The 12,880-nt window shown below is 32.0% G+C and overlaps 1 protein-coding gene across 1 annotated transcript in view; it reads left to right on the top strand.

Annotated features, from left to right (window-relative positions):
• The window catches only part of LOC124534286 (GATOR complex protein NPRL2), a 63,464-nt gene extending 53,683 nt beyond the window's left edge, over positions 1-9,781 (top strand). Inside the window, exons 5-8 of the mRNA XM_047110043.1 lie at positions 4,704-4,847; positions 5,815-5,899; positions 6,309-6,478; positions 8,563-9,781. Coding sequence (XP_046965999.1) covers positions 4,704-4,847; positions 5,815-5,899; positions 6,309-6,478; positions 8,563-8,742 — 579 coding nt within the window. The 3' untranslated portion in view covers positions 8,743-9,781. The remainder of the gene's footprint in view (positions 1-4,703; positions 4,848-5,814; positions 5,900-6,308; positions 6,479-8,562) is intronic.
• Positions 9,782-12,880: the final 3,099 nt, after the last annotated feature.

Raw genomic sequence — 12,880 nt, 5'->3', positions numbered from 1 at the left:
AATTTAAAATTTGATTCTACTGTGATGCTGCGGCCAGACGCGATAAGGCTAAGACTTTTATTGCAACATGTCTGGGTGTAGACGAACAATCCTTCATACAAAACCGCCAGTCAGTGGTCAGGATTAAATGCATTTCTTGAATCTTGCGACTGTAAATTGCTGTACTGAAATTTATTGCACGAAAAAGTTTGGCTATACTTTGTAAATACAATATATATGTATGTATGATAATATGTGTATGCCTTGTTCAATTCGCTTGATTTTTCAGTTTTAATCTGCAATTATTTTCAAGAATATGGCCAGTGCAGATAATAGACACAAACCTTACGGCTTATTAAGCAGTAATACATTTACAAAAACAACCTAATTAATTTATACAAAGTATATCAAGTGTATCAAGGAAATATCGCTGATCTCACGACATTTACTAATATGCAAATGAATTAAATTATTTATCGGTTAAATGAAACAGGAATTATAATGTACCAAGCGATCTTTTGCAGTTCGTTTCTATAGTATTTGTATATGTTGCTATCGTATTGTGTTTTATATAACCGATAACATATTCTTATTTGTTTAATAAAATATGTTGTTAGTTGTAATTAGATTAATGGCATATTACAAAATTGGTGAAACTTATATAAAATAATGATTCTTATTACTACATCAATTAAATATAAATTGATATAAAAATAATGAAATAAAATACTACAATACTACACTTTTTCAAATGCTATATACTAGAGATATATATTTATATTATACTAAAGTCTCACATGCATAAGGATTTTTATTTCTAAAAATAAATCTGTGTATCCTCCCTTGGTAGGTAATGTAACCTACATTTGGTTGTTCCACTTTGTGCTGATCTGGGTAGGTACATCGTATATTCTACCGAAATTAACAGATCCATTTAGTATTGTTATGTACAAACGTCAAGAACTTTACAACGTATTTATCGAAGTTATTACGAGAAAAATTAATGATTTCTCATTTGTCTCTAGTCTCTACCCTTGGACATTTTCTATGGGTCAGTTCCTATGTCAATTTGCTAGTCCGCCTATATCACAAATATAAAACCACTCTCGGCTATGATTTGGCTCCTCGGTGTGGGGAAAATATGTACCGTTTCATTCCTTGAATTCATGATTGTATTTCAACGCCTATTGAGACTGTCGGTTTTTACCGATGATTATTTATATATAATATATTGAAGTATTCTGTCATGTGACGATCATGATTGAAGATAACTGAAAAAAAAATGCCGGGCTTCGGAGAGTATGTATTACGGTATTCTTATTCACGAGTATGCGAAGTCGTCTCAGTTCGCAAGTATATTTAATCTTTTGGCTTATCGATAGTAATTTAACTACAGCGATTTATCTCTCCAAAAGTGTACAGACACCGTCTCAACAGAGATTTATTATATATAACTTGTGTACATACATTGACCTCATTATCGTACTTATTTATGACTGCCTTGCCGTTGCTGTTTGTGAACGTTATTTACGATTTAGGAAATAGTTGGAGGCCCAAACTACTTTATATATTATGATCTCATTTATATTAAATAAATATTTATTTAGAATGAAATAGTTGCGGAACATTTTTTGACAATTTAAATATGTATATAAACAATTGTAATAATAAATTTCTCGTACTTTTTTAAGATACATAGAGTGATGTATGTATGTACTACACATACATACATTAATGTTTCTATGTTTATTAATTATAGTTTATTCAATTTTTCTTTTTCTCCTAGAACGGAATGCTAAGATGTTACAAAGCAGACGAATATGTCCACAACGTAGATTCAGCTTCTACCCCTTACTCATATAGTGTAACGCCATGTTATATGCTAAGCCGAGCTGAGTCGAACCGAGCCCTGCCAAGCCAGCCAAACCAAAGCCAGAGCTATGCCACGACTATTAGCGACTTCACATCCGATTATACAGTGAGGGCAATTGAATACCCGAATCATTCCTTTCGGAACGCCATTCGCTAGTTCATATTACAGAGACTGTTGCTCCATGGCCACCGTAGGAACAGGAAGGAAAAGAGGGAGGTCGCGATAGCCACGGGCAGAAAGAATATAACAAAGAAGTAAAAATTAAATAGATGGAATAATAAAATATATATAAAATAGTAGATGTTATTCTCTTTTATTTTTCAATAGTGTTAATTAGAAGATCAGACACAGTGACTATGACCTATGACTTTTCACAGGGAAACTTCTGCTTCTTTGAACTAAGGAGCTGACCCGACGTGTATACTACGAATAGCTTGTGACATACTGCACTAATAAAACGTTCGTCCAAAAGGTTTAAATGTCAAGCGTGGGCGGCACAATGAATTATAAATAGACAATATGCCAATCGGCGATTCTATTATTTTCCGATATTATTAATAAAACGTGATTAAACAAGATCATACTAGATTTCCCGAGGCATAAATTTGTTAGATGTGTTTTGTATAAGGTTCTTCAACTATAATATTCCTCGATAAATAGTCGATCTTATGTTAAGTGCAGCATTTGGTCGTCTGTTTGACCAGGGCCGGTTTCGAATGTATGTTATATAGATATTCTGTGAGAATAAATTCGAAATTCACTTAAGAAAACGATCTTAGAAAAACTTAAACGATCTTGAGTATAAAAAATAATAATGACAATTATATGACCGTCAGTGTGTTATCTGTCGGTTAAATTTCAAGAGTGAGACACAAAATTAGTTCTTAGAGAATAGTGCATTCCCTTCGATAGAGTTCGATTGGTATAACGTACATAATAACTGATGATTGCGGGTTCGAACCCGGATGAGCACCACTGAATTTTCATGTGTTTAATTTGTCTTTATATCATCTCGTGCTCGATAGTGCAGACATGATGAGGAAACCTGCACATGTCTTATTTCAACAAAATGCCAAAAGTAAATCCACACAAGTAGAACCAACCAAAGCTTCTCCTAAAAGGGAAAGGAGGCCTTAACCCAGCTGTGGGAAATTTAAAGACTGTACATGTTGCATGTTTTATGCTACTATGATAATTGATAAGAATCTCACATCAACGAAAAATGGGATGATTAATTAATTCCCTCTATTTGTTACTGTTGTTTTGAAACGAATATGATATTATTGCCAAAATATAGCACACAAATATCGACAAAGTTTCAACAAATATTAGTCCAACCTTTCCGTTGATTGAGCAAACGTTTGCAGAGGTTTTGTGTAACCTTTCTACCGTCCTAATATTGTTCGTTCAAACAAAGCTTTCCGTATAGGAGTACACCTGTTTGACATTAATATACTTTAACATTGTTTGTCAAATAACTATGAAAGTTTGATATGTGTACTTACGAAGGTTTGTTGTGACTTATAAGTCACGCACACATAGATTTTGATTATTCTTATGTTAGTGTGAAGTTGACAGATTCCCCCTCATTGTCTTTTGACCAAGCAAAGACTTGTTTTTAGTTAGGGTGTACTTTAATATCTTTTGATTATAAAGATGATATAAAGCCTGAAACTGATACATGTTGACTTTCTGGTGGGATATATTATATTTAATTGTATTTAACTTTGTATATCAAATGTTGTTGTTTGTTCTTCTGACTCTATCTGAATCTAAATCGACATTTTACGTGGTAGCTTTAACGTTTAATGCAGTTGTGTTATGTAAACGACGATTCAAAAGTCTACTTGAATAAAATATGTTTTGATTTTAAATCGAATTATCGGATTATAAGAATGTTAGGAATTGTCTTTTTGAGAGTTCGATATGTAAATTTCAACAAGTTTAAAATTGTTATTGTTATTTGGGCACACACAGCGCATATATGGAGATACAATAAAAAATCTACTGTGTGTACATCGATCGCAATGACGATAAGCAAATACAGAGTCAGGTCGTCTGCTGAGTTTAGCAAGTCTTGTATTAGCAAAAGTATTATCTCGCGTGAGTTGTGTATTACGTGCTAATATCACGATTTGATACAAACGTCACTTGCATTGACGTACACACCAAGACATCAACAATGCCCTTGCCAAATTAACACACGTAATCAAATATGAACATTAACGCGAGTTGAAATATTTCGACTACGAAACATTCGATCAAAATAAAATACTTTCAAGAAGCGCTTTTGAATTCGCATCAGAAGATTTTATTGTAATTATGACCAAAGAGGTTTTATCGTAAATAAAATAAAATAATCGGTAGTGTTTTATGCATTTTCATTTGTCTGTTATAATTTTAGTTTCGCTTAGAAAGTACTCGGGATTTTTTACCTTACAACTTATGACATATATTCACCCTCTGAACACTTTTTTTAAATAAATATTGGACAACATCACATACAATACTAATCTTAATGTGAATAGCTAATGCACTTGTTTTATGGAAAATCAGAAGTAACGACGGTACCACAGACACCTGGACACAAGACAACATATAAAACTAATGAACTTTTATTGATGTACCATAAATAGTGTTTTGATCATACACACCACTCGACCACGGAGGTCGTCAGATGTATTCAAATTCTATCCCCTTATGCTGCAAATTTTGTAATGAAGCCTGTTTCCTTGGTAGAAGTTCTTTGTGCAACCCTGTCTAGTTACGATAGGTTAGGTTAGTTACCCACTCAGACTAATTAATGATTAATCAAATATTTTCCGTATTTTAGTATATGTTTTAATTTCAGATCTTGCCGTATATCGACGGCTTCAACCACGTGGCCAAGATCGCTTCACTGACGGACGTGGAGATCAGCCTCGTGCGAGCGTGCGTCCAAAACCTGGTGTACTACGGCGTCGTCACGTTAGTGCCTATCTTTCAATATTGTGCAGTAAGTTATGGGATTATTATCGAATCTAGTATCGTATGATCACTTGTGTGGTTGTATTAATAATTATTAATGAAAAACGCATTTAAATTTGACGACCTCCACGGTCGATTGGTGTATACACCGATTTTCATGGGTACGCCACTCTGAGGTCCCGGGTTCGATTCTCGAGTCGATGTAGATTACCATTAGTTTTCTACGTTGTCTTGGATCTGGGTGTTTGTGGTACCGTCGTTACTTCTGATTTCCATAACACAAATGCTTAAGCTACTTACATTGGGATCAGAGTAATGTATGTGATGTTGTCTCATATTTATTTATGTATTTATTTAAATCCGCTACGGACTTTAAAAATCTAAGAGTACAGGCAACGGGAAGCGACCTCGTTTATAATATGTAGAGGTGTTTATCACGTTTTCACTTCAGTTTCGAGTTTCGTTTTAAAGAAAACCTCTACAGCTTGTATATATATAATCGAAGATCTCACTTTCCCTTAAATTATCACTTTTTTATTGATATTTGAAAGCAAAAGTGCTTCTCACGCTTTCTTGACACCTAACCAACACTTACTATACGAATCAATACACTTGAGCATAAAGGCGACACTACACTTTGTGTAATGTGTTCGTATATTTTTATGTCAAAACGCAAACCAAATACTCAGTTAAACAAAGCAATATCGCAACACATATACGCTAAGCTGAGTGAAGCACCACTTTAAAATATAAATATTGTCTATGAAAGAGTGTTTGAGTGTTTTTTTTATTATATGTACAAAATAATATGTGAACGTTTCCGTTAAATTAAAAAAATTAAAATTTATACATACAACTTGCATCGACCCCAACTAAAATTGGGATAAAGGCAGGAGGATGATGACAAGATAAATATATCATTGCACCTCGTCCAGAGAATTTTTATCTTACTACAATAATTACAAGAAGGTAATAGTTTGTTTATATGTTTTCAGGTATACAGTGCAACGCCTAAACTCAGACAGCTGACGCGGTGCGTGGGCTTGCAACGACAATGCGTTGAATTCTGTGCACGATCACGTAAGTTTTGATAGTTATACAAATTTAGGGACGACCTCCATGGTCGAGTAGGGTGTATACCGGTTTTCATAAGTAAGCCACTCCGAGGTCCCGGTTTCGACTCCCGGTTGAGTCGCTGTAGAAAAAGTTCCTTAGTTTTGTTTCCTTATGTTATCTCGGGTCTTGTTAGATTTTCCAAAACACAAGTGCTTTAGCTACTTATATTGTGTTCAGAGTAATGCATGTGATTTTGTCCAATATTTATTTATTTTAATTTAACAGAAACATTTACTTGAACGACAAAATTTTTCAGTAGTCCAATTGAGCACAGAGTTTCTGCAAATAATTATTATATTTTAGAAAAAAGTCAAAAATAATAATTGCCATTATTATTATTAATATGAAAAAATGTATGTTTCTTCATCCTCAGCTCGGCAGCTACCAAAAGTGAGTGACCTGTTCCGAATGTACGCGGGCATGTCCTACGGCAGTACAGTCCGCGACCTGTGCCGACGGATGCGTCCGCAGGAGCTCGCTATTAACGAGAGGAAACTTGTGCTCTTCGGTGTACTCGAGGGGCTTATACGTAGGGTATATAAGGTGAGTGGCTCCTTACATAATTCCTATCGACTACGATTTAAGCCGAGGAACAATCTCTAAGGAGACACTCGCAGGATGGACGTAATTCAGAACTAGATAAGGCTCAAATTTTAAACTAGATTCTCAGTACTCAACCCCCTTTGACTCTCTAAAGACTAGAAGGGCCAATAACATTAGCAAAAAAAATGTATTTTTAAATATAAATTTAAGGACACCTGTACTACTCTTTCAGGACTTTATTATACTATACTCTTCTTTTAAATAATGAATAATGACTAACTTCGATACGCTGTTTTGATGTCTATATAATTTGCTGAAAACATTAAGAGTCAAAGTCGCATATCAGTTTATGACTTACAATTTCTTCATTCATTCAATCATTTCTTTTGAAAGTTACGAGTTAACTTTTACACACGTCTTTTCTACAAATATCATAAAGAGTCCGCGTCCTTTATTAGCTCTTATCAGACACCTGTTCTCAGACGGCGGTAGAGCTAATATTGGTATCCGTACTTATCTTGTAAGTGTTATCACAAATAATAATAAAGATAGTTGTTACTGACAGGCCCGGTGTTTTATGACAGGGAATTAAGTTTAACAGCTAGAAAAGTGCAAGATATATGATTACTATATTTAAAACCAGTCGTTTTGCTTACAGGTAGTTAGTTTTAGTTTATATCGAACACGTAAATGTCAATTGAACAATATGACATTCTACGAGAGAAACTTTTATTCTACTCATCAAATTGCGTGCGCAAATACGCACCAAGACAAATGTTGAACAGCTTTGTACTTTGATATATTTTCTTCATTATATTAATTAAAAAGAGTATGGTTATATTAGGGTTGCTAAAATGAAAATATACTTTAATAAAACCTAAAAATGAATTTACTAAACTATATTGACCCAGCTCTGGCATTCTGTCAGCTTTGGCACCCTGTTGCAAATTACCGTCTTGCACCGTGGTAGTAAAGACCTACTACTTTTCTTGATAAATATAACTATTTTTTTCAAATGTAATCGTCAATGGCGCAAAGGCTTAAAGGTCATCTAGCGAAATAAAAAGTCGCAGGATTGATCAATCCTAAGACTTTTTACTTAGGCTAGTGTGTTTCCGATTCCTAACACTAGCATTAAGCTTAAATGCAAAGGTAAATAGGAATATTTGTGATTCCTTATAATGGGGCCTTGCTACTAATATTAAAAAATTCAAGGTCAAATTGGTTTATTGATCTTTCCTTCTCGTGCCATTGAAATGGATACCACTATTTTATCCACAAACCTTGATCCAACAAATCGTAATAATTATTTCACCCTCAATAGGTACGTAAAGATTTTGGCTGATCGCGCAATCTGTCCATCGTATTGTAATCAAAATGATTTATCAGTCTGTTGCAACTGATAAACTGTGTGATATGAGATAATTAATAGAAGCATCTATTTATAATGTCTAGACTACTATTTGTAAGCGCTCACAGAACCGTAAACCTCTATTGATAAAAATATTCTAAAAAAAATTTTTTTTGTTAAAAATCTGACCTGTACTTATATTACAAATGCAAAAGTGACGTCGTCGGTCTGTTTTGTCTATCTCTGTTTTACTTTCAAACTAATAAACCCAATTTATTGAAATTTTGTATAAAACAAGCTTGAATCACAGGAACGAACACGAGTTACTTTTTTATTCCTAACATAAACGACCAACTCCTAAAACGAAATGACACCTAGTTTAATACTTTATGTTTCATATAAAGCTAGTGGATAGTTTCGAATGTAGATTCAATTGAGAACTGGAAAAAATATCTGAATTTTTTAATATAGAAATGAATACTTGGTCAGTAAGGAGGTATCGACTACAGACTGGGATTTTGGTTTAATATTGATTGATCTTCTAAAATGACTTTTCGATATGCGTTGTAACTGAAGTGTACTTAAACACATAACATTTAATTTTGACGTTTTGTTTTGATCATTTTTCTACTTGGATATATAACTTTATCTTTATACAACAACAACAACAGCCTGTAAATTTCCCTTTGAGGATAAAGTTATCTTTACAATCATATCGCTATTATTTTTCTAGTTTCCAGTAACGCTCCACAACGACAACGCATCTTTACGCAGCGAACACAGCCAGTGCATCGCGCGCACTTACAACGGCTTGGTCTGCCTCGACGAGCTCTGCTGCCAAGGGGGTCTCACCGCCTCACAGCTGGAGGAGCAACTGGAGAGAGACAGTGACGTCATCTTCATCGTCAAGTGACATCCACTGGAGTCGCGGACCTCCCGCGTCCCAGCTGGAGTGTTTCACCTCTAATTAATAATAATATTGACACCATAAGTCGCCAACCATTATCGTTATTATTGGATGTTTTTATGTGTTGACATATATAGTTCGTAATCAAAGTACTGAATAATTTTTAATATTTCTAAAAACTAACTAAAGTTATAAATAATGCAATATGATTATTTTTTTTTTGGCCAATTTTTTTTTTTTAATAATAATTTTAGAAATTTATTTATTTGTATTTTAATATGCAATATTGGTTTCATAAATATGTAAATTTAGGTGTCGTAAGTTTTTATAGATATAATGTACAATATTGCAGCTTCCATGTACTAGGTAGTGAGTAATCAAACGTTAGTCAAAAATTGTGTTCATCGAAAGGAAATCTAATTAGGTATTAAAATTTGTTAAAAAGTTACAAAGAAGAAAATCTAACGAAAAATAAAATAAGGCAAGTAAAATAATGTATAGTTTTTTAAATATTTATGAGTAAAAAACATACTGTTGTCACGTTAAAGTACATCACTATTAGTTGTTAAAATTAAAAGTTTTTAATCGATAGTCATAATAATTAATGAGGTTCGGCAAGATATACAACCTTTGTCAAGCTTTATTAGTGTATATTACTCTTTTATGTAATGCAACAAAATTTAGTTTGAAAATAATTATATTTTTACACTTGAGTGCAGTGTTTTATACTATCTTACGGAGCGAACTCTTTTTACAGATAAATAGCTTAGGATTATTTCATAGTGTTGCATTACAAAGAACTGCTCAATACATTTAGTCTTAGATAGTTTTTGTACTGTATTTACATTTGTATAGTTAATATAACGGTGCTATATCTATCCTTGTAAGTTTGTCTGTAAGTAACGTTTGTTGAAGGCCCGAAATCCCACCGAATTGATATTGATATATCACAATGTTCAAAATTGACACAGATAATAAATAAAAAGTAATTTTAACAATTAAAAAAAAGAACTTGATGATCGATTGATTTGAATTGTAAAAATTGTAATTGTAATGAATTGTTTTCATTGTTGTTTTATAATAAATTAAATTATACTTTTTAAAGTTTTTGTGGTCTGGTGCTAAAGGTACATTTTTAATTTTTTTTTTTATTGTGACATTTGCCAAATAATTTTAAAAAATGTAAACTTGTGTATTCTAAAACATATTAAGAAAAAAAAAACATAAGTTATTTAGAACAACCAATTAACCATCAAGTTAGGTAAGTAAGGGTTCTGGATACTGGCCCTTTTAGCACAAGGCCATAGAAAAAATTAAATTTTTTTCTCCAATAAATGTATTGTTATTATTATTTGAAAAACAGCAGCTATTGAGTCATTGAAATAAGCTTAACATTCTGTTTTCCTAGTCGTTTTATATAAAAATGCATCTTTAATGGCTTACTAGTCAACTTTACAGTGCCTTCCTGAAACGAAATAAATATGTTGTATATAGATTAAGACAGAAGTTACATTGATATTGTAAATACTGTAACACATTGGATGTTGTTTTCGTTTATAAATACTGTTTAGAGATTATTTTTATATATTGTTATTGACATATTTTATATTACTAATGAAAAGTTATATGACCTAAATGTTATTTTGTGTTTAAATCATATTAAAATTAAAAAATATATTTTAAACTTGTTGCGTTTTTTTGTTTATTTTGTCAAGTTGATTTGCGTTTGTCTTATCGCGTATGATTCTTACTAATCAAATAAAAAAAAAATTCAAAAATCAAAATAAACTTTATTCACGTACGCTTTTACAAGCACTTTTGAATCGTCATTTTACAATCAAGTGAAGCTACCACCGGTTCGGAAAGTAGATTCTACCGAGAACCGGCAAGAAACTCAGTAGTTACTCTTTTTTAACATTTAAAAATATAAAGTCATGTTAGTTAAATACAATTATTTAAATTAATATATCCTGCGTGGAAGTCAACAGGTCCACGCTCCACGCTTTTTTATCGTCTATAAAATCTTGTATTGAATATGCTTTTTCTACCAATGTATTTTTTCCAAACTATTTGAATTTACTAAACGGCAAAGTTAAAAATGCCCCAAGAAGGACTTATTGACTTTGCGGAGTCGGAAACTTGGCGATAAAATGAATAAATAAATGAGATAATTTTGATGTTACAATCACACAAAATTAAAATGTACTTTATTCGAATAGGCTTTTACAAGCCCTTTGAATCGTCATTTAACAACTACATAAAGTGAAGCTATCACCGTTTCCATGTAATTTATCCTGAATGGAAGTCAACAAGTATTAATTCCATGCTTTTTTATCGTCTGCAACACTAGAACGGCTGAACGGATCCGAATGAAATTTGGCACAGATATACATTATAATCTAAAATAGCGCTGAGACATTGTATACCTCCAGCTCATTAGCATTTGGACATTCTCGCATTCATAATATTATCATTTTTATATCGAACAAACTCCAACATGCTTTAATCTCATGTATTATTTTTCATTAGGAAATTATATGCTGAGTATATTCAGAATACAATTTTAACTTGGGGCATTAACATTACTACGTTTATACTCATTTGAAAATATCAACATAATAATCAATTTCGAGTGTAGTAGTGTGTTGTTTTCACACACTGGAATCGATTATGTTATCAGATAGCAATAAGTACTTTTCACAAAAGTGTTCAGTAATTGAGTAAAATAATTATGAATTTTAAAAGAAAAGTAATTTTAAAAACCCTAACTGATATAATATATAAGCATTCGCATATATTATACGGCAATATATAATTATTTACTTGATTGGATTAATCAAATTGGGTGGATTTATTAACAAATAATCAATATTGTATAAATGTATATAGAAAAAACAAGCGTTTATGCTTAGAAAATAATCCTTGACCAAATAGACTAGACAGATAAACTACTAGATAGATAAACTATTTTAATAAGAAAAGTGATAATTAATCATATTGAAGGGGGTTATTTTTATAATTAGTTTGGGAAAATAAAAATCATAAAGTCAAAGACAGTACTGATTTAATATATTCTTATATAACATCATATAAGTTACAAAATACATAAACAGTATGTAGGTAACGAAACACTTGACTAGCGTTTTAGAGACAAAACACAGTATGAAGATGTACTCTTTGATAACTGCGTGCTACAGACGCGACGCTGCTAACCTTACGTCTCTAGAACCTTCTATCTTACACTCACACAATCCTCGTAGCTAATAATTTTAATATTTATTTCAATAAATAGCAAAGCCAAATAATAACTCAAGACTTCCCCTACACTTATCTGAAGCGTCCGTAGCACATAGGAACCCATTACAAAAATAGTATAATAATAATTTTTAATCTAAAAACGAAAAGCTGAAATAAAATCCATGTTATACGAACGAAAATCGTTAGAAAATAGTAATTTTTTCTTCGTATGTTGATTTGTATAAAAAACTAAATTACGTTTTGGCACGGCGTATAGAAAATAGAACGGTCTGTATTTACATAATACTTCCAACGTTGTATTTATATTTGTGATAAAAAATCATTATCATAGACGACACGGGAATAACTTGCCCGTGTTTAAAATTTCATACACAAATACTAATACAATTTATTTTTCAACGCGAGTGATTTCTGTTTGAATACAAATTATAATCGCTGTATAAAAATAATATTACTCTTGTCAGTTCATCCTATTTTTTAGAATATGTCATTGAATTTCTGGAATTGAAGAATTTTATACTTACGAGGTACGAATATAATTCCCGAGATTATCAAATAAATACAAAAGTATACAATTTGCACAATTAGTGTCACTCGCGTTTAACAAACTTCACTGTCGATTACTATTGTAAAAATAAATACTATTTTATTCGTTACATTGATCCATTAATAATAATCAAGATATACAAACGAGCGACAATGTTTTACATTAAAGGGACATATGGAGAAAAAAATATTCAAACGATTATGGATCTTATATCTTGATAGTTAAGGACTGTAATCGTATATAAAGTTTTTATCGATAAAACATTGTCGCCGCGCTTGTATATCGAGTCCTTAGAAAATATTCATCGTTTTGTTTTGCGCATAATTAATTAGAGGAATC

The sequence above is a fragment of the Vanessa cardui genome, chromosome 12 (genome assembly GCF_905220365.1).
Source record: "Vanessa cardui chromosome 12, ilVanCard2.1, whole genome shotgun sequence".
Taxonomy (NCBI): domain Eukaryota; kingdom Metazoa; phylum Arthropoda; class Insecta; order Lepidoptera; family Nymphalidae; genus Vanessa; species Vanessa cardui.
The sequence above is the reverse complement of the archived record's forward strand: the minus strand, read 5'-3'. Positions and strand labels throughout refer to the sequence as shown.